Below are 25,126 nucleotides of genomic sequence, written 5' to 3'. Positions count from 1 at the left end.
TCCCAATTCTGTAAAATGATAGTACAGTGGTTAAGAATCTGAATTCTTGTTTCCAATTGCTAATATGACCCAGGGATGCTTACTAATCTCTCTGTGTCTGAGTTCATCTGTAAAATGGGATTAATAGTCCCTAGTTCATGATTTGTAGGTAATCTATATAAAGCTGTTATCAGTACAGGGCCCAAATGTTAGGTATAATTACTTGTCCTTTCATCTCTGTTATTCATAAGGATGTTGTTCATGTGTGTAAGGGTACTCACCAAGTGTTAATGTTAATTGTTTCTAAGTGATGGGATTTGGGGCAGTTTCTTTCTCAGGTGGTTCTGTGTTTGCTTGATTTTTTTTTTTTTTAAACCAGGGAAGAGCACAAAACTGTTCCTTAAAAAGTGAAACTATGAATTTTAGTTGTTCCAGCACTTTTGCATCTGAAATCTGTATTTTTTAAGTCTCCTCAAATGATTCTGATTATGCATAAGATTTGGAAAGTGGTTGGCATTGATAATTTCCCTGCACTCTGTTCTGTTTAATATATATTGAAGCCCCTAGAAAGTGTGGTTTGGGTAAGCTATGTCTTCCTCCATTGTGGTCTACTTCAGCACACTTGTCAAGAATCTGAAGAAACGAGGGTGATGATTTTTTGCCAAAAATCGGAGTGAGGCTTGGGGTACATTCCGCTGACATGAAATAGCTTTTATGCCAGGAACAGGAAAGAAAAGTAAAGGTATACAGAAATTTAGTCGTAAGACAGGAGCCCTTGAAATTGAAAGGAAATGGGCTAAAAGCAGTAGGGATAAGCCAACCTATGCTGGCTGAAAATTCTGTAGACAGGAAAGGGTAAGACTATGTCAGGCATCAAACAGCATCACAAAATATTTTAAAGTTAAAAACAAATTTTACAAAATCAAGAAGTTAACTTTCCTTCCATTCACCCCACGGCAGGTGTCTTTCTAAAAAAGTGCCACCTCAACCAAGAAAACCCTGCCCATAACATAGCTTTCTACACATAATAAAACCTCCATGCTGCCAAAGTAGGCTTGTTTTGAAGCACAGAATCTTGGGAAATGATTGGGTAACAGGTTAGTATTCATGCTTACTGGAGCTCGATCAGCACTTCCTTCATTTCATAGTTGCTATGATGATAGAAATAAGAATTTTCTCTGGCCCTGCAGTTTTACATCCTCATCTCGGTCACAGTACTTTCTGTCTGAGTGTTACTATTATTGAATACCATTGTAACTATTGCTTTCCTGTACCTGGAGTTGTAGATGCTGCAGCCGTGGAAATTTCAGTTGGATTTGTTCCCTCCTGAGGCTGTGACGTAATTATATTCGGTGTTAAGGAAAGTCACAGCCAGTACAAAAAGAAGAAAAAGTCGAAACTACTGTGTTAGAAGACAGTGCCAGTGGGAGAATCAGAAGACATGGGGACTTGCTTGCAGAGTGACTCCTAGTCGATGTCTCGGTTTCTTAAGTGTCTGCTAATGTTACCTCAGTAGCTTTCCTCCTGGTTTACCACTTCAGTGTTGCCCAGCCAGTCTTTCTATATTTACTATAAGAAATTTGGAGTTTGATACCTTTCGCTCACTTCTCTCAGCTTCATGTTTTCAATTCATGGTGCTTTCAAATCACTAACCTCAGTTGTAGGTCAGGTATTAATGCACACTCCACATAATAGTAAACAGAATTGAACAGACGTTTTAAAATGTAATCTCAGACCAAGATTCTGGCTAAAGCAAAGTCTAAAGAACAGGGCTTCAAATAATCTAGAGAATTTTACAGTTTCAAAAAGAAGCATTTAAAGCAGGAAGGATATTTTTCCTAAAATAGTAGATTACACTTCTTGCAGGAGGGAGAATTTGAGGACCCTGGCCCTCAGGGAAAACAGCAGGAAGACTGGACAAACTTGTTTCTGCTTTCCTCTGGGAAATTAAATGGGCGAGTTGAGCGGGACATCTGTATTCCTCTATGCTTTATTACGCATGAACTTAAAGTTACAGTTCAGTTCAGTTCAGTCGCTCAGTCACGTCCGACTCTTTGCGACCCCATGAATCGCAGCACGCCAGGCCTCCCTGTCCATCACCAACTCCCGGAGTTCATTCAGACTCACGTCCAATGAGTTGGTGATGCCACCCAGCCATCTCATCCTCGGTCATCCCCTTCTCCTCCTGCCCCCAATCCCTCCCAGCATCAGAGTTTTTTCCAATGAGTCAACTCTTCTCATGAGGTGGCCAAAGTACTGGAGTTTCAGCTATAGCATCATTCCTTCCAAAGAAATCCCAGGGCTGATCTCCTTCAGAATGGACTGGTTGGATCTCCTTGCAGTCCAAGGGACTCTCAAGAGTCTTCTCCAACACCACAGTTCAAAAGCATCAATTCTTCGGCGCTCAGCCTTCTTCACAGTCCAACTCTCACATCCATACATGACCACAGGAAAAACCATAGCCTTGACTAGACGGACCTTTGTTGGCAAAGTAATGTCTCTGCTTTTGAACATGCTATCTTGGTTGGTCATAACTTTTCTTCCAAGGAGTAAGTGTCTTTTAATTTCATGGCTGCAGTCACCATCTGCAGTGATTTTGGAGCCCCCAAAAATAAAGTCTGACACTGTTTCCACTGTTTCCCCATCTATTTGCCATGAAATGATGGGACCAGATGCCATGATCTTCGTTTTCTGAATGTTGAGCTTTAAGCCAACTTTTTCGCTCTCCTCTTTCACTTTCATCAAGAGGCTCTTTAGTTCCTCTTCACTTTCTGCCATAAGGGTGGTGTCATCTGCATATCTGAGGTTATTGATATTTCTCCTGGCAGTCTTGATTCCAGCCTGTGCTTCTTCCAGCCCAATGTTTCTCATGATGTACTCTGCATAGAAGTTAAATAAGCAGGGTGACAATATACAGCCTTAACGTACTCCTTTTCCTATTTGGAACCAGTCTGTTGTTCCATGTCCAGTTCTAACTATTGCTTCCTGATATGCAGGTCAGGAAGTTACAGTTAAGATAAAGCAAAGAAAGAAAACAAGTGCCTACTAGTTTCATATTGGTAATTTCCATCTCTGATATTGAGCAACTGTGTTCTCTGCTTCCCCTTAGTGTCATTATTCTCAAATTGGAATTACTATTCAAAAGAGGGCCTGAGATACAAGATGTAGAATAAGCATAGTATAGGCCCAGGAATCAACCCAGGGTCTCCTGCATTGCAGGCAGATTCTTTACCATCTGAGCTATCAGGGGAGCCCCACTGGAAAAGATATTTCCATGTCAAACATGCATAGAGCAAATATGTATTAAATGGGATAAAACAAAAGGTCATATGAAAGTATTTTATACAAAGCTTTTCCTAATAAATATTAATATAGAAAAGTATGTAAATCATAAATGTAGAATTAATATCTTGAAGACAACATCATGTAGCCACTACTCATTTGTTTTATCTGATTATAAAATATTTTCTTTTTATAGGTGTTTGAATAACATATCTTTTCCCATCCTTTTGCTCTTAACTTCCGTATATATTTAATGTATGTCTCTTGTAAGCAGCATATACTTGGGTTTATTTTTCTTCTAGACTGGTAGGTAATCTTTATCTTTGAATTCACATTTTAGTCTTTTTACAGTTAATGCCATTGCCAAATAAATTTGTGTTTAAGTCAGTCATATTATTATTTGTTTTCTTTCTGTCTCATTTATTTTTATCCATTCCTTCTTTTTTTCTTGCCTTGAAAATACCTTTGATTAAAGTATTAATCATTAAGTGTTGTTTTAGTTTTTTCTGTTAGAGTTTTACTTACATATTTTTACTTTTTTTAATGATTACAATAGTCCTTCTATTATACTCTCCTAGTTTTTTAAAGTCTGATATTAGTATTTTTACACAACAAAATGATTTTAGAACACTTAAACTCCTTGTAGCCTCACAGTTTTTGTGCCAGTTTTGTCATTTATTTTAATGATAATGCTAACAATGCCTTGTGGGAACATTTTAATGTTTTATCTAGCCAATATTCATTTTTATTTACTTAGCAGTATATATATGAAATCCCAGGTGGCACTAGTGGTTAAAAAAAAAAACCTACGTGTTAAAACAGGAGATGCGTAAGAGACGTAGGTTCGATTCCTGAGTTAGGAAGAGCCCCTGGAAAAAGGCATGACAAGCCACTCCAGTATTGTTGCCTGGAGAATCCCGTGGAGAGAGGAGCCTAGCTGGCTACAGCACATAGGGCTGCAAACAGTCACGTACACATCATCACATAGAGGAAGTTTTTATGGTTCACCCTTCCATCACTTCATGGAAAATAGATAGGGAAACAGTGGAAACAGTGTCAGACTTTATTTTGGGGGGCTCCAAAATCACTGCAGATGGTGACTGCAGCCATGAAATTAAAAGACACTTACTCCTTGGAAGAAAAGTTATGACCAACCTAGATAGCATATTCAAAAGCAGAGACATTACTTTGCTGACTAAGGTCCGTCTAGTCAAGGCTATGGTTTTTCCAGTGGTCATGTATGGATGTGAGAGTTGGACTGTGAAGAAAGCTGAGCACCAAAGAATTGATGCTTTTGAACTGTGGTGTTGGAGAAGACTCTTGAGAGTCCCTTGGACTGCAAGGAGATCCAACCAGTCCATTCTGAAGGAGATCAGCCCTGGGATTTCTTTGGAGGGACTGATGCTAAAGCTGAAACTCCAGTACTTTGGCCACCTCATGCGAAGAGTTGACTCATTGGAAAAGACTCTGATGCCGGGAGGGATTGGGGGCAGAAGAAGAAGGGGACGACAGAGGATGAGATGGCTGGATGGCATCACTGACTCAATGGACGTGAGTCTGAGTGAACTCCGGGAGTTGGTGATGGACAGGGAGGCCTGGCGTGCTGCGATTCATGGGGTTGCAGAGTCGGACATGACTGAGCAACTGAACTGAACTGAACTTCTTACGATTCTGAATTTTCATCTAAAATTCTTTTCTTTCTGCCTGAAGAACTCCTTTTAGTATTTCTTTTAAGAATAAAGCTGATTTTTGTTTTTTAATCTTTTTCAGGTTTATTTTTGAAGGCTATTTTTGCTAGGTATAGAATGCTTTCTTTGTCTTTGATTTTTGGCAGTTCTGCTGTGGTTTATCTTGGTATCGTTTTCTTTGTAGGGGTGTGTGTGTCTGTGTCTGTGTCTGTGTGTGTGTGTGTGTGTGTGTCTTATGGAGCCCCCTGAATCTGAGAGTTGGTAGTCTTCTGTCAGATTGGGGAAATGTTCAGTCATTTGTCTTCACATGCGCTTTCTCATCAATCAGTTATCTCTTTTTCTTCAAAGATCCCAGTTAACACATATGTTAGACCTTTTTTCCTCTTTCTTATGTTTCTTTCACTCAATTCTTTACTTACCATCTTTGTCTCTCTTTGTACTTTAGTCTGTGTAATTTCTTCTGACCTGGTTTTCGGCTTATTAATTTTTCTCTTTATCTGTGTTTTTCTATACCTTATATCTTTGTCTTGTCATTTAACTTATTGACTAACTAAAAGTTATTAGTAGGAAAATCTCTTACCTAAGTCTCCTGTGGGTCTGTTTCTATTTCCTACTATTTTCTGTCTTCATTCAAGCTTTTAATTTTGATATCTGATTATTTTTTTTATTGGGTTGAACATTATCACTATAAAAAATTATAATGATAATTTGAAGTTCTCCATAATTTTTTACCTCTCCAGAAGACTATGGTTTGCAGTTAGGCTAGGGCCAGATCACCCTAATCCATCAGTGGTTAAGATGATTCCAACTTGGGCTTCAGTTCTGGTGAAGGTTGGCCTAATATCTGCTCCGTCCTTGTTCCTAGATTGTGGCTTTTCAGGGTCCAAATAAAAGCCTGAGTGTTTTCCAGAACCTCTTCTCTTAGGCAGATGTTGGCCTCCGTTTCTTCCTTACCTTCTTTGCCTCAGCTCTTCTTTTCTCTATCAGAGTCAGTGGTTGTCTTGAAGAATGAAGCCGTGCTAGATGTCCAGCCCTCCTTTCTTGGCTTCTTGCTATTTCCAGATCTTGCCTCCCCCAGCCCCCTATAATTCTCATGGCCTTGATATCTTAGCACTGTCACCAGACTTACATCTTTTTACATTTTGTTCAGTTTTGCTGGTTGTACTTAGGTTTAGTTTTAAAAAACCTAGCTGATAACCGCATGAAGTTGTTTGTTGTTCCAGTGGTGATCATTGGTTTGTTTTACAGAATATTTCAGAACAATTTTTATTTTGATGGTCATATTTCCCAGACCCCTGCCTTCACTACACACGTCCATTGTCCTGTGCTGTTGGTGGTGAGAGGGTAAAGAGTCTGAGAAACGCAGTGGGAAGAGCGCTGACTTTTTAAGCAGACAGACTTGGGTTCAAGTCATAGCTTTTATCAATGGTGTCAGCCTGTGCGAGTTAGGTTTAAAATTTTTTCTGTTTTCCCTTTTTAAGTGATTTATTCATTTTATGGCTGCTCTGGGCCTTTGTTGCTGCGTGAGGGCTTTCTCTAGTTGTGTTGAGGGGGTCTCCTTTCTGGTTGCGGTGCATGGACTTCTCATTGTGGTGGCTTCTCTTGTTGCAGAGCACAGACTCTGGGGTGTGCCTGCTTCGGTAATTGCAGCACATAGGCTCGCTCAGTGGCTGTGGCGTGCAGGCCTCAGTAGCTGTGGCCCCTGGGCTTAGTGCCTTGAGTCATGTGGAATCTTCCCAGACCAGGGGTGGAACTTGTGTCGTCTGCATTGGCAGGCAGAGTCTTAACCACTGGACCACCAGGGAAGTCCCAGTTTTCTGTTCCTGTTCTCTTGCCTGCCCAGTGGTCACAGTGAGAATGAAGAGTGAAATTAAAAAGTTTTTTCAAGTGGAATGAAGTGTGGACTGCATCTGGCATGTGGTCGATGCTTAGCAAACATTTAAAAAAATTATCTTGGGGAGTTGGAAACTATAGATTTAGGACTGTTCTCATAGGAATCTATAAGTTCAACATGTAGTAATTATTAGCAAACCCTTAAAATGGACCCTTTTGGTTGTCAGGCAGTTCAGCAGGCATTTATCCAGCAGCCACTGTCCAGGCACCCTCCTTAATCCTAGTGATATGTAGAAGCTGTTCAGGGTCTTGGAGCCCAGTGGGATAACAGTGAAAAGCAGTGAGCAGAGGGTGGCCGCATCCAACACTGCAGTGAACCCTGGGTATTGGGGCACAGGGGTTGGCAACCTTTTTCTTTAAAGGCCTAGATGAGGCTTTGTGGGACTTACTGCTGCTGCCGCCGCTACTCAGCTTTGCTGTTGTAGAGCAGAAGCAGCCATTCTCCAGATTGGGCCTGGGTATGTTCCAGTTAAACTTCATTTACAAAATCAGGTGGCAGATAGGTTTGGCCTGAAGGTCCTGAAACAGTGCTGACTCTAGCCTTCACAAGCTAAGACTGTTTCTTACATTTTTAAAGGTTGTTTAATAAAAAGGAAGAAAGATAATATACAAAAGACCATCTGTGGTCCACAAATCCTTAAGTATTTTATTTCTAATTCTTTATAGAAAAAAATTGCTGACCCCCTTATTAGAGTACGTAGAGAAAAAAAAGTATATATAAGTACTTTGATAGCAAACAAAAAAAAAGAATGTGGCACTCTGGCTTGGATCCATGGAGGATCTTGGTGAGAAGAATAGGTAATTCTGTGTGCAAATACAGACATATTTACCTGTGTCCCACCCCAACAGTGATCCTCCTAGTTGCTACTCATTTATTTTATCGAACTGTCCATAATGTGTGTTTCAGCAGCAAATAGAGGGATGAAAGGTAAATACTCTTAGAAATGTTCTCCTTATAAAGGAATTTTCATTCCAAGATCAGGAAGATCTCCTAGAGAAGGAAATGGCAACCCAGTCTAGTATCCTTGCCTGGGAAATGCTATGAAGAGAGGAGCCTGGTGGGTTACAATTCAGCTGCTAAGTCACTTCAGTTGTGTCCAGCTCTGTGCAACCCCATGGACTGTAGCCCGCCAGCCTCCTCTGTCCGTGGAATTCTCCAGGCAGGAGTGCTGAAGTGGGTTGTCATGCCCTCCTCACGGTCTTCCCGGCGCGGGGAGCAAAGCTGCGTCTCTTCTGTCTCCTGCATCACAGGCAGGGTCCTGACCACCAGCGCCACCACAGTCCATAGGGCTGCAAAGCGTTAGACGCGCCTTAGCAACTAAAGCAGCGTCAGTTACATAGCTAACAGTTACCAGTCCTCTTGGTATGTGTATTACTTTATAATTTATAACACCGTAATAACTTTTTTCTTACAGAAATACATTTTCGGGAAATGGCCTCTAAATCTTGGCTGAATATTTTAACCTTCCTCTGTGGATCAGCAGTCGGATTTGTTTTATGCTCCCAGCTGCTTAGTATTTTGTTGGAAGAACAGAAGGACATCCAGCCTAGTATTCTTCATAATGATCCTCACGCTAGGCATTCAGATGACAGTGAACAGAACCATCTAGAAGGACAGATGAACTTCGATGCAGATGCCAGCCAACATAAAGGTATGGTGTACTGTATTAAGGAGTAAATAGAAACTGTATCTTTCAATATGTTTAAGTGTTGAGAGAATTAGAAAAAGTTGCTTATATGAATCTTATTTTATCACTGTATCTTTTGATGGAAATGAGCTTAACTCCAGATATTAAAGAACAATTCTTTGTTTACCTCAGGAGAAAAAAATTACTAAAACCCAGATTTATTTAGGATGTAAGATATTAATTTTGAATTTATTTTCAAATATAAATAGTTCAGAAAACATAACTTAGGGAAAGGCAAAACTTTCAGGTTAGATTTAGTTCTGAAAATTTAAATTTTGTTTTCATGGTTCATATCTATGTCTTTGGTTTTTGCTGTTACCTTGTTTTAGTCTTGTTTTTCGCTTAGTCTTGTTTTCCTAGAGGAACTCAAGAGGTATATATAAATTTCAATGTACTTTTTATCAGTGTCTGACATAACTAATCTTTTCTCCTTTTGAGAGGCATAAAACTGTTAGGGAAGTAGAAACCCAGGCATGTGTTACATCGATATGACGTGACTTCACTTTCTCCTGGTCCTCTGCCTCCGACCAGGTGTTCTCAACTGTGTCCTCTCCGTGCCCCGTGAATGCTGCTTTGCTCTCAGCCTCTGTTCTTTGGCTCTTTCTTTGCCTTTGTGATGTCATCAGCCCTCATAATTTTAGTTTCCATCTGTTCCTTGCTGTCTTTCTCTTAACCTAGTTCCAGACAGTATAAGAAGACATTCACAATTCAGAGATCTCTGCAAATGGTGATTTATTTGACAGAAAATACAGCAGCTTGGAAAAAAGGTTGGAATTCTGGGATGCAACGGGGTCCCACATTAAGGGGTGTTTGCTTATCTTTTTGGCAGTAAATTGCTTCTTTCCTACCTCTCAATCTAAGGTTGAGGGTGAGGTACACATCCTGGTCATTCTATGAACCAGCAAGCACGCGCGCACTGTGAGAGTGTCCTGTGTGAGCGTCTCTGTGATGGTGGCTCGTCTCTGAGCAGCTGTGTTCCTACCAGAGAGCCGTTCGCCCGCTCTGCACTGGCTCTGCACCGTTGCTCTAGGCTGTGGGTGTTCAGTGGGAGCCAGGCTTCTCTACTGGGAGGCTGTGCTAGATCAGCCTCACTGCAGGCACATGAATTAGGGCCCACTTGTCCTACTTGATGGTCTACAAAATGTAGGTACGCTAAAGGTTTCTCACAGACTTAACGTGTGCATCACACTCCTTCCTCTCCTTTACAGTCCTAAAATGTTTTCTCCCTCCTGTTGTTAGATAGCTCACTGCTTTCTGCCTAGGTCATGGTAGGTGCTTTCCTCTGCTCACCAGCAGTCCTGTTTCTCATGAATGTGAACAGTCTGCTTCTTTACTGTTTCTAGGCTACTTCTCTCAGTCTGCAGCATGCTCCCCCTAAGTCAGACCTTCAGTTGTATCCATGTACTTGCACTCAGCCTAACTTCACCGAGTCTTTTGTCCTTTCTTCTGGTGAATTTCATTTAAAGACCTAATTTCTGCGTCGTCTCTTATTTTTCCTGATCACTGCCTTATATCCCCTTCTTCTCTGTTCTAGCCAGCTTCCCAGTCCACTGTTGTGTAGTGTGTCTCAGCCATTACCTTACCCCTCAGTTCACTGAAACCTTTACCCATACCTCTGTTATACCATCTTTTAATATACAGCAAGTATTGGTTTGCATGCCAAGTTCCCATGCTAGAATGAATTCTCCTGTGGCAAAACATGTGTTCTATTCATCTTTTTTATCTCCTTTACCAGCGGCATGCCCATCACAGAGTAATGAATGAATGAGTAATTGAAAGAATGAGAAATGCTATCTACCAGATTCCAACTGTAGGGAGAAGGATGTCTTACTCTATGTGAAACATATTAAGGATTTCTGCTCCCACCACAGTCCTTCCTGCCCAGGATTTGGCATATATGTACAACTAGGAGATTGAACCCCTCCACTGTATGAAATATGAATGCTCTCTGCCTGAAAAGAGGGCAGTTTTGTCTGGTTTTGGATTGCAAATTCTTGATATTCAGAGGGACAATTAGAATATTTTCATGCCCTTCCCAGCATTTCCCTTTACTCGCTCTTAGTTAACTAGAAATGTATCCCTCCAGTTGTTAATTTTTCACAGGACTGAGCTTTTGTAACTGATTGACCTTAACTTCAAGGACGTTTCCTCAGGATGCTGCCTAGAGCATTGCTACACAAAGTGCAGTTTTGTAGAGTCATGCTGGTCTACAACTAAAAAAGTATTGACATCAGAATTAAACAGTTAGAAACTTTTATGGTAATTAGACAGTAATTTTGTGTAAATCTAAACATAAAAACTTAGGGCTTGTGTTTTTGTATTTATTTTTGAAATTTTATTTATTATTCATTTTTGGCATGTTGCAAAAGTATAGGTCTCTAACTACTGGAAATAAAAATTGATCCTTCACCAAGCACTGATGTGGAATCTCATAGTTGGAGTCTTTCTCTGGAGCAGTGTTACTCAAAATATAGTCCTGGCCCAACAGCCTGTGAATTGTTTGTTAACCTGTCTGCATCCTGATTAGAAGCTGGCGCCAGAATGTAACTCAGATAAGCTTACTGCTTAGTTAAATAGACTTTTTGGTAGATTGTAGCAAGACTTCCTTGATGGAAGAAGTAAGATGTTGCCTTATGATTTTTTTTAATTGTTTTATTTTTGGCTGTGCTGGGTCTTCATTGCTGAGCTTCATTGCTGCACGTGGGCTTAGTTGCCCTGAGGGATGTGGCATCTTCCTGGAGCACGGATTGAACCCATGTCCCCTGCATTGGCAAGCAGATTCTTGTGCTCTGCATCACCAGGGAAGCCCAATGTATTGCTTTATATTTTGGCATGAGCTCCCTGTTTCTTTGCAAACCTATACTGTGAAAAACACTGCTCTTGACAACCTTGGAAATACTACCTCTGCTTGTTCTTGTGTCCTGTTTCTGGTGGATTTGCACTTTGGAATGAAGTATGTTACTATAAGAAATGATCTCAGCTTTGCATTAACTCATCTTTTTCGAACTGGGGTAGTCATGAAAATCTTTTAAAGCCACCTCAGGGTACCTGTAGATGCATAACACAAGATGTGGGCAGGATGGACTGCTGCTTCAGGAGTCTGTGCTGCCTGCCCTTCAGAAGCTTATTCGCAGCAGTGAAACATTCCTGTCAGTGTTGTGTTTCTTTTTTTTTTTTTTTTTTTTTCGGCTGAATCAGTAACAGTAGAGAGGTATATAGAAGGGGGAGGGGAGTCTTTTGAAATTGTTCAAGAAAATATCTTCTTTGGTATAATTTATTTTGAATTTACAACCATGTAAATTAACTTTAAGCAATTTTTGTTTAATAGATGAGAACACTGACATCGCTGAAAAGCTCTATCAGAAGGTTAAAATTCTTTGCTGGGTAATGACAGGGCCTCAGAATCTAGAGAAAAAGGCTAAACATGTCAAAGCTACATGGGCCCAGCGTTGTAATAAAGTGTTGTTTATGAGTTCAGAAGAAAACAAGGACTTCCCTGCTGTGGGATTAAAAACCAGAGAAGGCAGAGACCAGCTGTACTGGAAAACAATTAAAGCCTTTCAGTATGTCCATGATCATTATTTAGAAGATGCTGATTGGTTTATGAAAGCAGATGATGATACTTACGTTATACTAGATAACTTGAGATGGCTTCTCTCAAAATACAACCCTGAAGAACCCATTTACTTTGGGAGAAGATTTAAGCCCTATGTAAAGCAGGGCTACATGAGTGGAGGAGCAGGATATGTACTGAGTAAAGAAGCTTTGAAGAGATTTGTTGAGGCATTTAAAACAGACAAATGTACGCATAGTTCCTCAATCGAAGATTTAGCACTGGGGAGATGCATGGAAATTATAAATGTAGAAGCGGGAGATTCCAGAGATACCACCGGAAAAGAAACTTTTCATCCTTTTGTACCAGAGCACCACTTAATCAAGGGTTATCTGCCGAGAACCTTTTGGTACTGGAATTATAACTATTATCCTCCTGTAGAGGTAAGTTTAGAAATTTTATTACTGTATAGGTACTTTGACTTTTGTTTATTTAAAAAACTAATAATGTGATGTTCTTTAGTATCAGTAGCCAAGAATCTCTCTTAGTCTTTTTATATCGAATGGCAGTATAACAGAGCAGATGAGAATGAAGGTGTCAGCAATAATAATTCCAATAAATATTTGTATTGCTGCATGCCCAGCACTAAGAAGATAGCAGTAATATTGTCAAGTTCCAATTCTTATGAACCTTACATTCTTGATGAGGAGACATAAAATAAACAGGCAGACAAGTCCAGTTATAAAATGATTTTAGGTAGTGCAAGTGCCCTGGAGAACAATGGAGCCAGGTAAGAGGATGGAGAGTGACCAGAGTTGGAAGGGATATTTCAGTTTGGGCAAATGAAGAGGGCTTCACTAAAAGGGTACCTTTTGAACAGAAACCCGCGTGAGGTTAGCAAGCAGGCTATGGGAAGATCTAGGTAAAGAGCCTTCTCATCTTCAGGAACAATACCTGAAAAGATTTTGAGGTTCAGAAAGACCTAGGTTCAAATCCTGCTCTCCCACTTAATAGTTGAGTGACCTTGGATGGACAGAATTTGCCTAACCCCTGAGCCTGTTTCCTCATTTGTAAGACAGACCTGATCTACCTGTCTGATCCAGTGGTCATCACGATACAGGACAGTGTCTGTTATACAAGGGAGTACCTGTCAGTCCTGGACCTTACTTGATACCTTAGCTTACATTCCTGAGAATTTTATCTAAAATAAATTATTAAATATTTCAAATGTACAGCTAAATATTTGAGGATATACTGTTTTTACCCACCAATGACTGAGTACGCACATAAAACACAACCAGCTTTACCAAATATTAGTCTTTTGCCCCATTTTCTTTAGATTTTTTTTTTTTTAAAAAAGGTATAGAGATAGGTGAGGCCAGTGTCCTTGCCTCAGTCCATTTCTCTTAGCTCCTTCCTGAGAATTAACCACTGTAATGAGTTTAGTATTTATCACTACCATGCATGTATTTATGTTTTTCCTACATGTTTCTGTATTTGTAAATAATACATAGTATGTTGTTTTGCAGGTTTTTAAATAAGTAGAATTGTACCATAGGCATACTTGCACATATGCCTTTTTTGCAACATTAAAATTTATCAACATTAATATGTGTATCTGCTTCATTAATTTTAAACCGCTGTATAATAATCTGCTGCTGCTAAGTCGCTTCAGTCGTGTCCGACTCTGTGCTACGCCATAGACGGCAGCCCTCCAGGCTCCCCCGTCCCTGGGATTCTCCAGGCAAGCTGTATAATAATCTACTATATGAATATACTGTAACCTACCCATCCTCCTGCCTGTATATATTTAGTAAGCTGTTGCCAGTTTTTCACTATAAGAGCATTCCATCAATGATTGACTGGAGACCAGGAATCACAGAGTCTAGCTTTTAGCCTCAGTTCTGTTATTGATTAATGTCTTGAGGCAGGTCCCTGGTGCTGTTTACCTTTTCTCTGGCCCTGAGGTAACCAATAATACACATTATGGTACTGTTCTCTTCTTTACAAGCCATTGTTTTCAAATCTCCATCTAAAACAGTGGTTCTCAACCAAGGGCTCTTTTTTGCCTCCCAGAGGACTTTTGGGAAAATCTAGACTAAGCAACTTCCCTTTCTCTTTTCACTTTCATGCACTGGAGAAGGAAATGGCAACCCACTCCAGTGTTCTTGCCTGGAGAATCCCAGGGACGGGGGAGCCTGGTGGGCCTCCGTCTATGGGGTCGCACAGAGTCAGACACGACTGAAGCGACTTAGCAGCAGCAGCAGCAGCAGAGACCTTTTTGGTTGCTTACTTAGTGGTTGCTACTAGCATCTAATGGGTAGAAATCCACAAGATTGTAAACTTACTAGATGCTGAATATTCCACAATGCACAGGACAGCCCCTCACAACAGAGAATTATCCAGCCCCAAATGTCAGTAGCACTGAAGTTTCAAACCTTGACCTGGAACATCTGACCTGAGCTTTTAAGTTTTCAGCTTTAAAAGGAAATTTTAAAGCAAATTACTACTTTTTCAGCTCTCAACCACCAGTGTGTTCCTGGTACTTACACAAAAGTGATAGCTAATCCTTAACGGTAAACCTACACTTAACAAGTGACAAAACAGACTCAAGAGAGTCACGTAACTTGACTGTCCTGATGAGTAGCCTTGGCAGTGTTTGCAGTCCCTCTCTGATTTTAAAAGCTCTTATTATTTCTATCATGGCCACTGCTGTCTGATTAATCTTATATGTGCTCCCCACAGGAGTGTAGAGTGTGTTAGAATAAGTATTCTTTTGTTGGGATAAATTCCACTTGAATAAACAAACATTTTAAAGTTCAGTTTTATGTAATGAGGTTTTTGAATCCATATGCTAGCATCTTACTGCTATTATAGATGCAAGAATTTCCTAAACTGTAAAACACATGTATTCCCAAGTCTGACTTTTGATAGTCTGTTTTGGTTTTGGTTTCAGTGAGGTACTACTTGGGATGCTTTTCAGTGCAAAGTTTTCTTAAGCTGTCCAGGATTGCTTGACCTCTTCCCGTCTCAATTCTGCGCCCCTACCGTACAAAAATATACTAAAGTCAAGAACAGTACAAATGCATAATAATGAAAACACCTAAACGCATGTAAGATTTCACTAAGAGTTTTTAATGTTGGATACACATAACAGTAATAGCAAAGGGGCATAATAATTGTTATTATTTTTAACCAGTAAAATATCCCACTTTGCCCTTAAAAGTACTACCAACAGTTCCTGCCTGCAAATAAGGTATACCTAATAATATATTTTATATTAACAAATATTCACAGAGCACATATTTTATTTATTTTTAGTTGTATCATGGCTTTTTTTTTTCTTTTGAACTTTTTGTTTTGCATTGGAATATAGCTGATTAACAATGTTGTGATCATTTCAGGTGAACAGCAAAGGGACTCACCCATACATGTACATATATCCATTCTCTCCCAAACCCTCCTCCCATCCAGGCACATATTTAAATTGTACTAGCTTTTTAAATGGATGGGAAATTTTACGTTTATTCTCTAAAAATTTATGTTATTTTAAAAACTGTAAAACAGACTTGTAAGTTCCAAAATTGACCCAGCCTGATTTTGCCTCTTCTCTCTCAGGAGGGTCTATATAAACCCAGAGTGAAACCACACTTCTGTTACTATTCATCATTTAATAAATTATCTTCTCTCTAAGGGAGTTGCTGTTTGCAAAGCTGTCCTGAGTCTCATACATACTTGCTTTCTTTCCTTCAGTTCAGTTCAGTTCAGTCGCTCAGTCGTGTCCGACTCTTTGCGACCCCATGAATCGCAGCACACCAGGCCTCCCTGTCCATCACCAACTCCTGGAGTTCACTCAGACTCACGTCCATTGAGTCCGTGATGCCATCCAGCCATTTCATCCTCTGTCGTCCCCTTTTCCTCCTGGCCCCCAACCCCTCCCAGCATCAGAGTCTTGTCCAATGAGTAGTCACTAAAAATACAGTGTGGAAAAGATTTGTCTATAATTCAACATTATAAAGCAGTTATACTCTAATTTAAAAAAAAAAAAAAAACAGCTCCAAAAAAGAAAATTTTATCTAGCAGGTTAGGGTGTGAAATACTGTAGTTAATCAAAAAGTTATGTTCTTACATTAGTTGTTCAGAACTTTTCATGCTGTTCCCTTTCACACTACCTTCTCACTTAGAAGTGAATCTCTTCCTAGAAATGAAATCTTTTCCCTAGGACTCCAGTCTGTTTCCTAGCAGTAGATTTTTTTTCACAAGAAAATTTTGAAGTCAGTCTTAATACAGCAGATTTAAAATATAGTGGATTTTCAAATATTAAAAAACATTCCTCTATGTGTGAAATTGCCTTTTTTATAGGTCAGAAATGATCCAATGTTGTTTTAGCATATTAATTCTTCAGTTTTGTTTATATTACCTCTAATCCATTTGAAACTTAGTAGTGTATATGGTTGATGTAGAGAACTCCTGATTTTTCCAAATTGTTAACTAATTGTTCCAGTGCCATTTATTAATAGTCCTTTGTTCACTGCTGATGTAAAAGTACCTCCATTATTATCATTCACTGTAGCATTACTTACAGTGGGGTCGATATCTGAGGTTTCAGTTCTGTTCCATTGTTCTATTTGGTTTTGGCTCAGTACCATATTGCTTTGAACCTTGTAGCTTTACAAAGTCTTCAAATTATTAATCTAAGACTGTGTCTTGTCTTTATTGCTCCCTCTCTTTTTCTTTTAAATTGTTTTGGCAACTCTCAAATTTTATGCTTGTACATAAACTTAATTACTTTAGGAACAATGGATATCTTTGCCCATTATTTTTTAAATTTCCTTTTAGGTCCCTGAGTAAATTTTTATAGTTTTCTTCAAGTAAATCTTTATTTCTTAAATATCTCCTTAGGTTTTTAGCATTTTTGTTACTCTTCTAATTGGTTTCTTTGCTTAACACTTTTAAACTAGTGTGTATATGCATATATATATGAAAGTTTTTATTTTCCCTAAGCATCTTTAAAATCTGGCTCTGTTCCTGGATTTTTTTATTTCTGATGATTTTTCACTCAACTCTGTTGAGTTTGGGGGGTATCCATAATCATATGCAAAGAACTAGGTACTTTGTTTCTAAGGATTATAACTATTTTATTATATTGCCTTTTATTGCTTATAAATATTAACTAAATAAATAATAAGTAAAAAACTGTTATCATTAAGCAGTTATCCTGGCCATCCAGTAAAAAAACAGCACAATGGAGTATAACATAATTACTACAGTAAATCTAAGCAAAATATAATAATATTTCAGAGTGATATAAAATTGCTTCCAGAGAAGATCCAGGAATTTAATATTAACCGCTTTTGTTCTAGCCTTTAGTTTACTATGCACTGGCCACTATAGCAGCCACTAACCACATATGACTGTTGAATGCTTCAAGTATGACTACTGAAATTTAGATGTGCCCAGTAATAGACGTCATACTTGATTTCAAGCACTTAGCACAAATAAAAATAATGATTTCATCGATAATTTAGAAAATATTGATCACCTATCTAAATATTAAAATAATATAGATTTATTCAGTTAAAACATACTCAAATTAATTTCACCTATTTCTTTCTACTTTTTAAGTATGACTGTGGCATTTTTTGATCACATATATCTACTGAATAGAGCTGGTTTGATAATCACAAGTTGACCTGTCTGTTTAGTTTTCATATTTATTTCTACTTTTAAATTCCCTAAAAATGTAAAAAGTAGAAACGAGATAATTTTTCAGTGTCTACATGTTGGTCCAAGAAACCCATCTAGTCAGTGTTTGTTTCAAAGGAGTTTAGAAAAAAGGCTAGAGGAAATACAATGGACAATTTCTTCATGATTTTTGCTGCATTATAAGCTGCATACTTCCAAACATGAATTATTAAATGTTTGATTTAGTGGATCACTATGAATCTTCTCTGGGAACTTGTCTGACTTTTTCTCCGTGGGTCATTGCAAAGACGGTAGATAGTCTTAAGTTTTCTTGGAGTTATCTGAGTGAAACAGTCTCCAGATGCCAGTTTTGACCCCAGAATGACCTTGTGACTGACTACTTAATTCTGGGACCAGTTTTTTTAAATTCTATTTTATTCCTTTTTTATTCTTTTCTGCTTTTGTATTTTTGTTGCTATTTTGTTTCTGTCTTCTTTGATTTAACTGCTCTCATGCCAGCTCAGAAATCTATGAGAATTATATAACTGAACAAAAGTTTAACTGAGGGCCACCTGAATGTGATTATTCTGTCAGTGTAAGCTAACATTTATTGAGTCTTTACTACAGGTAAAGCATGGTACCAGCCATTTTGTCTCCTTTAAGTAACCATCTTTTTTTGCATGTGGGGAAGTTGAAGCTTATAGAGATTAAGTAATTTGCCCCAGATTATACACTAGTAGGCAAAATATGGGCTCAAACCTAGGTATGACTTAGCACTTCCTCTCTTAAGTACCAGATTGTTTGGGTTAATCTATCGATGAAGTTTTAGCTTGCAGATACATTATGGGCAAGGCTTTGTAGTCACTGAATGTTCTAAAGGTGTCTTTCTGAGGCTGAGCCAAGCAAAAATTTACAATGAGAAAATTATGAAGAGAAAGCAAAACTTGGAGAAATAGAACTTTGTCCTTTGTATAGCTGACTCTTTCATTTGAAGAAGTCTCACGGTTTTCTAGGTTTGGTTTTTTTGGAGGGGCACTAATATATAGGGTATGAGAGAATTTTATTTCAGTTAGATATACTTCAGCAATTTCATCTTTGATTTTACATTGTTGAGAACTCAGAAAACACTTGGTTTCTTTCACGGATCTAATAAATCATGTGGTTCTGCTTTAGTCTGCCAGCTTTTTTGATTCTGTTAAAACTAGTGTTTCCTTTTTTATCCTTATGTTAATATTGTACATAATAATATGCCATTTATTAATAATGCCTGTTTCTGCTGCTTTTTTAGGGTCCTGGTTGCTGTTCTGATCTTGCAGTTTCTTTTCACTATGTTGATCCTACAACTATGTATGAGTTAGAATACCTCGTTTATCATCTTCGTCCGTATGGTTATTTATACAGATATCAACCTGCCTTACCTGAGAAGATACTAAAGGAAGTAAGTCAGATATACAAAAATGAAGATACAAAAGTAAATCAGGAGCCCTTGAAAGAAAAACATAAATGAACGGAGGTAAAATGCCTAGTGTTGCACTGAAGAAGAACTTCTCCATTTCTGATAGAGAACACTGGAACCCCAGTGAGGAATTCTTTCCAAGTGAACGTTCCATGTTAGAAACCTTTCGTATGAACAACTGTAAACTGAAGCTTTAAGTGCGCTGTGAAGTCTGTTAAAATGTGTTTTGATACAGTAATATATATATGTATAAGAAAAACTTGTGTTTTTAAAATGGTGGCCAGGCAGAGGGACTAGAAAAGAGATATCGTTGCGTATTCCTGACCATATGTATTACTTTCACTGGGAAATTAAAAGTTAAATTTGCTAAAACTACACTGCACCATGTTAGTAACTCACACACCATGCTAAACAGATCTGCCTTAAAGAAAATTTAGAAGGAAATATTGTTGCTCAGTGTTGTCTGTAGACTCAGAACATGAGTTTATATTTGCAGTCTGATATAAATGAACCAACTGCCCCCTGACACACACACGGACAGTTTATGTCTAATGAAAATTTGCTGTGACTATTTATAATTGGTAGTATTTCTTCCAGAAGAAGGTAGAATAAGAATGGCACTTGTCCTTAAGTGCATTAATAAAACCACATTTTGAAATTATCTTGGGCCTTGACTGTATTATATACTTCATTCTAATTAATAGTTAATCTTTTGTGGAGTCCCCGTTGCCTCTTTTCTAAATGTGCTTAACCATTCTCAAATGCCATTCTCAACTATTGATATTTATTTACTGAAAGCATTAATAGCATTCTATAAACATGCATTTTAAAATATTTTATTCCTAGTTTTACTCGTTATTAATTATGGGTAACTAATGAATTTAATGCTATTTGGAGATGCATTTCTTATAATAGTGCTATTCTCAGGAATCAGTAACATTTTTAACTGATTATTTAAAACTCTGTCCAGCTACATAGTCATAGTTCCTTTCTTTCTCATTCTGTTGAGAGATGAGAACTTGTTTGTGCCTTGCGTAACTTGTTTAAAGCAGAGGTTTGAGATTCATTTTTCGGTTCTGAGGTGGCTGTTAGTTACACTGGCTAAATAATTTGTAACATTTTGACCAGAGTTAATTAAAAACATTAAAAAATGCAGAATTCTTAAACAAACTGAAATGTGTCAAATATTAAAAGACCAAATGCTTAATTTATGAATAACACTGAATTTTGATGCTGACTTCTTTGAGGATGATCATTTTTGTCAATGGACAGTTGGAACAAAGCAGAATACCCGTTCAAGACTGTCATCAAAAACACATAAGTGTTTCATTCTAATTTTAACCCTCTATTTCATCTAACACTTTATTTAAAGAATTTCTGGAAGGAAAGAAAATGTTAAATTTTAGTTGTTTTTACCAAGTATCATCTGAGTGTATCATAACAGAATACACCTCCTATATGATTATCTTAAATGTTACAAATAATTTACATTTCTCTTATGTTTTATCATAATGCTAATTTTATGTGGCTGTCATGCCATTGATTCTGCTGCTTAGCTAAATAGTTTATATTTATTGTACCAAAATATGTCAAAACCAAGACCTCTTTGTGTTGTATATTTGAGAGAATGTGCATCCTAGTGGCTAATGATGGCATTACTCTGTCAACATAGTGAAAACTTAGACTAGTTTTTACCTATTAAATTACTTTTTGTTATTTTCTTGGTGATATCAGCTGCCAAACTTTCAAGGCATTTTCTTCTTTGAGCAACTCTTTACCTTGGTATGAATATGAATTTAATTGCAGTCCATACACGCTACTTTTCTGTACTAGAATTATAAATTGTTTACCATAAACATCCAAAAACCTTAAAATTGACTCATATGAAATCAGCATTGTGATGAATCCTGAGGTCTGGAGTTGGACCACCTGGGTTTAAAGTCTTGTTTCGTCACTAGTTTTGTAGCCTTGAGCAATTTGCTTAATCTTAACTCTGTGCCTCAATTTCCTCATCTGTAGACTAGGGACAGGAATACTACCTACCTCACAGGATTGTTATGAGGATTAAATGAATGACTATGTGTATGGCTTTTAAGAACACTGTTTGTCCCAGAGTATGGAGTGCTAAGTGTAAAATTTTTTTATTATTCTTTACCTTGGAGTATATTTATTTTAAATGAATGAGAAATCTGCTTTAACGAAATCAGATATTAAAGGAAATATTTCATACATTTCTTATAATAAGTAATAGCTAGTTTTTATTTGATGCCTACTATACACCAGGTAATGTGCTTAGATACTCTGTGTTAATCCTCACAAATTGGGGGTTACTCCCATATTATAGATGAGAAAACTGAGGCTCAGAGAACTACAGTCATTTTTCCACTGTCAGAAAGTTAGTAACAGAGCTAAGGTTTATACTCAGAGCCTGTGTTCTTTGCACCATGTTAGCCTTGAGGTTAATCATGCAACATTATTTCCATTTTTATTTAATGACATATGACATCTGATACATTGGCCAGTAGTTGTCAAATTAACCAGCCAAATTGTCATAATGATTCTTAAATTGTGGTTCATATACTCTTGCCTGGGAACTTGTCAAAATGGAGGTTTCAAGACCCCAATTCCAGAAATTTTGATTCTTTCTTGGGACCCAGAAGTATGCATTCTTCCCAGATTCCCTTGGGCACCGGTTCTCAAAGTGTGGTCCCAACCCGCAGTGGCAGCATCACCCGGGAACTTGTCAGTAATGCGTCCTGGACCTCACCCCAGACCTGCTGAATTCTGAAACTCTAGTGGTGGAAGCAAATAATTATGTTTAAATAAGCCCTCCAATTCCCCCCTAAACCTGGTGATCATACGCAAATCATCCTTATAACACACTGAGGATTACTTCCCCATAAGTGTGGTTACCCTTCAAAATTTAGATACAGCATAGTTCTATACTATGGGTCTCATATAGAATCACACTATATTAGTAAAAGACTAAAGATAATATAAATATATTTGGTAAGAGACTAAAAATGATATAAAAGGTCAGTGAATCATTCATTTGACAAAATCCTTTAGGTTCTTCAGAGTGACTAATATCAGGGCCCACAGTAAAATATGAAGTTTAGTAGTTTCATATTAGGGCAGAAAATGTTCAGTAATTACTAGTTAAGTACACAATAATTCATTAAAAGCATACCTAAATAAATATCATAAAAAAAGTCTACAATTGGTGGTAAAAAATTTTCAATAGAGATAGTAGAGTACTATTATATAGTATGCAGAATGTTTTTCTGCTAATTCTATCAAAATTCATCACTTTCAAGGATCAGTTGACTGTCCTATAGGACGTAGTAAAGCAAAAATCTCTCCAAGTAATTAATAGAGCACATAAAACCAGATTTGATGAGGATAATGACTTACTCTCTTTTAAATGAAGATTTTTGTCGTCTGGGTAAGTGACTTTAGTATGGTCTTAAAACAGGCTTTGCTGTCTTTTGTTCTCCAATAACAGTATACTTGTACTTTAAGTGGGAAGTTTGTAGATGATACAAAGCAGATTTTTTCCCCAGAGTTCAGTTGTTTTCAAATACCTTGAACTTCAGAGGAGTTTCTGTTACATGTAAGAAGATTTGGAAATAAATGACTAACCAGGTTTTAATATATTTAAAAGTATGGTAATTGAATTTGAGCATTAAATTTGCTAATTGGTTATTTTGATAATTGTTTGAGTATTAATTTTTCACTTCCTTGAGCCTGTTATACTGTATTATTACCAGATTGAGGCTTGAAAAATCCCTCATTTGATAGATTAGATGAAGTCTACCCTTTTATTCATTTAAATTTTTATTTCTTTAGAATATTTTACTTCTTTAGAATATTGACAATTTCTACTTCTTTGTATTTATTGCCCATCTTTATTTCCCTGATAACTAACTTCCACTTTCTAACTACTGCTAATGCTGCCCTCACAAAATTAATTCAGCTATTCTTAGTGATTAGAGTTTGTATATATCACTTACATAATTTTATACCTATTGATATTGTTTCCCTATGAGATTGGAAGTAAAAATTTGTCTAAGAATAATGCCTGCTGGCTCTCAGGATACTTGACCTACTTAAAAGTCTACAATTTTAAACTAATTTTAGATATTCAATTAAATGAAGTAAAATTATTTAAAATTATTTGCATTCTTCCACTCCCCAACTTCCCTTTTTCTCAAAAAAAACACCCTCATTTGCCTCATTTCACTGCTTATTTATAGTAGGCTTCACAGAAGCGTACTTAAGAAATCTGGGGGGCAACCTGTGGTTTATGTTGGACTAAATATAACCTCTATTAATTAAAAAAATGGCTTATGTTTATATACTGGAGTTGAAATAGAAATTTTAGTTCAGATTAGAATGAGAAACTTTATAAATTCTCTTTAGAGAAACCAACTCTAAAACTAGTGTCACAGTTGAATAGGGCTCTGTTTCAACTCCTTTCCCTCTCTAGATTTTAGTTTATATCAGCAAAGTTTAAAAAACTTTACAGGGCCCTGCAGCGATCCATATAAAGTATATTATTAGAGGGGAACTAATCTTACTGCTAAGCAGTGTGTTATATTGCCCAGAGAATGTTTGTGTTTTGGAATTTAAAAATTATGTAACGTAATAGTATCATGAATGATTTTAAAATGTCTGGTGACTTGCTTATTTTAAGTGATCACCAATAAGTCAGAAAAAATGTATTTTTAAATGTTTTTTAAAGTGCCTTTTGAACATTTTTAAACAATGGATTTAAACAACTGCATAAAATAAATTACCATTTTAAAGCTGCTTTATCTGATTATTTTTAACTGATGTAAAAGTTGTGGGAGAAACATTGTCTTTAATGGGTAGTTTTGGGGTTATTTTACCAAAAATATTAAGCAGTTTTCCCATCAAAGTTATTCAATTTGAATAGGCTTAAATAATTTTTACTGCAACATGTTATTTTTCTTTAAAGCAACAAAATATTCCACCTCTGATTTTGAATAATCTACATTAAAAAAAAAACAGAAACACCTATGCTTTTGTCCAGGTAAGTGTGTATCTGTGTATGTATGTTTATAGGTATACATATATGTTATAGAAAGAACATATGAAAAGAAAAGATTGCTTTCCTATTTCTTGGTATACTTTTATCTGTCACGTACACTTTATAAATTTATTTATTCAGCTAATTATTTAATAATTGTGCCCAGGATCTACTAGGAATACAGAGGTGAACCGCGTCTATAAGATTTCTGTTCCCATAGGGCCCTAATTCTGCAGCTAGGCAATAAGCAAGGTAGTAGATGAAAGAACACCATGTTTCAGAGTGGTGGTAGGAAAATGAAAGTGTGATGTGGTAGAATTCTCGGGGTGGCGGGTCAGGAGGTAATCTTTGAGGCAGTCTTTGAGCTGACTTGAATGACAGACATTTTATATACTTCAAAGGTACTTATATCTATGAAGTTCTTTGCTCCTACTATGAAAAAAAATGGTAATACTGTTGTTTCCCGCCTCTGCTCAAGCATGCTTTGGGCATATGTGAAGGCTCGCCACCTTGTCTTTCTTCCTCCTATTCCTGTAGCACTGGAATCGTACTCCTGATAACATTCAGGGTTGAATTTCACTTTTCATTGTTGCTGTCAGATTGTAGAGCAATGGTAAAGTCTAGGCAGGAGTGTGAAAGAGAACTAATGATTCAGTTTTTCCTTCAGTTTTACATAAGGATATCGTCCTTATAACTGTACCGTTCAGTGGACATGTGTGTGACAGAGAAGACTAGAGAGGTATGATTATTTTAATAGTTGAATTTTTTCTTTAAAGTATTATTTTTTATTTTTTCATACTGGTAAGATTTATGTTGTAGTTTTATTTGACGAGATGAAGGTATATGCTT

At 37.3% G+C, this 25,126-nt stretch overlaps 1 protein-coding gene across 3 annotated transcripts in view; it reads left to right on the top strand.

Annotated features, from left to right (window-relative positions):
• C1GALT1 (core 1 synthase, glycoprotein-N-acetylgalactosamine 3-beta-galactosyltransferase 1) overlaps positions 1-24,036 on the top strand; it is a 51,065-nt gene extending 27,029 nt beyond the window's left edge. For all 3 annotated transcript variants that reach the window (XM_018047386.1, XM_018047387.1, XM_018047389.1), the window contains 3 exons: positions 8,258-8,494; positions 11,859-12,526; positions 19,057-24,036. In XM_018047386.1, the coding sequence (XP_017902875.1) occupies positions 8,258-8,494; positions 11,859-12,526; positions 19,057-19,275 (1,124 nt within the window). In that variant the 3' untranslated portion in view covers positions 19,276-24,036. The remainder of the gene's footprint in view (positions 1-8,257; positions 8,495-11,858; positions 12,527-19,056) is intronic.

Source organism: Capra hircus, chromosome 4, assembly GCF_001704415.2.
Source record: "Capra hircus breed San Clemente chromosome 4, ASM170441v1, whole genome shotgun sequence".
NCBI classification, from domain to species: Eukaryota; Metazoa; Chordata; class Mammalia; order Artiodactyla; family Bovidae; genus Capra; species Capra hircus.
This window is presented reverse-complemented; position numbering and strand designations above follow the sequence as displayed.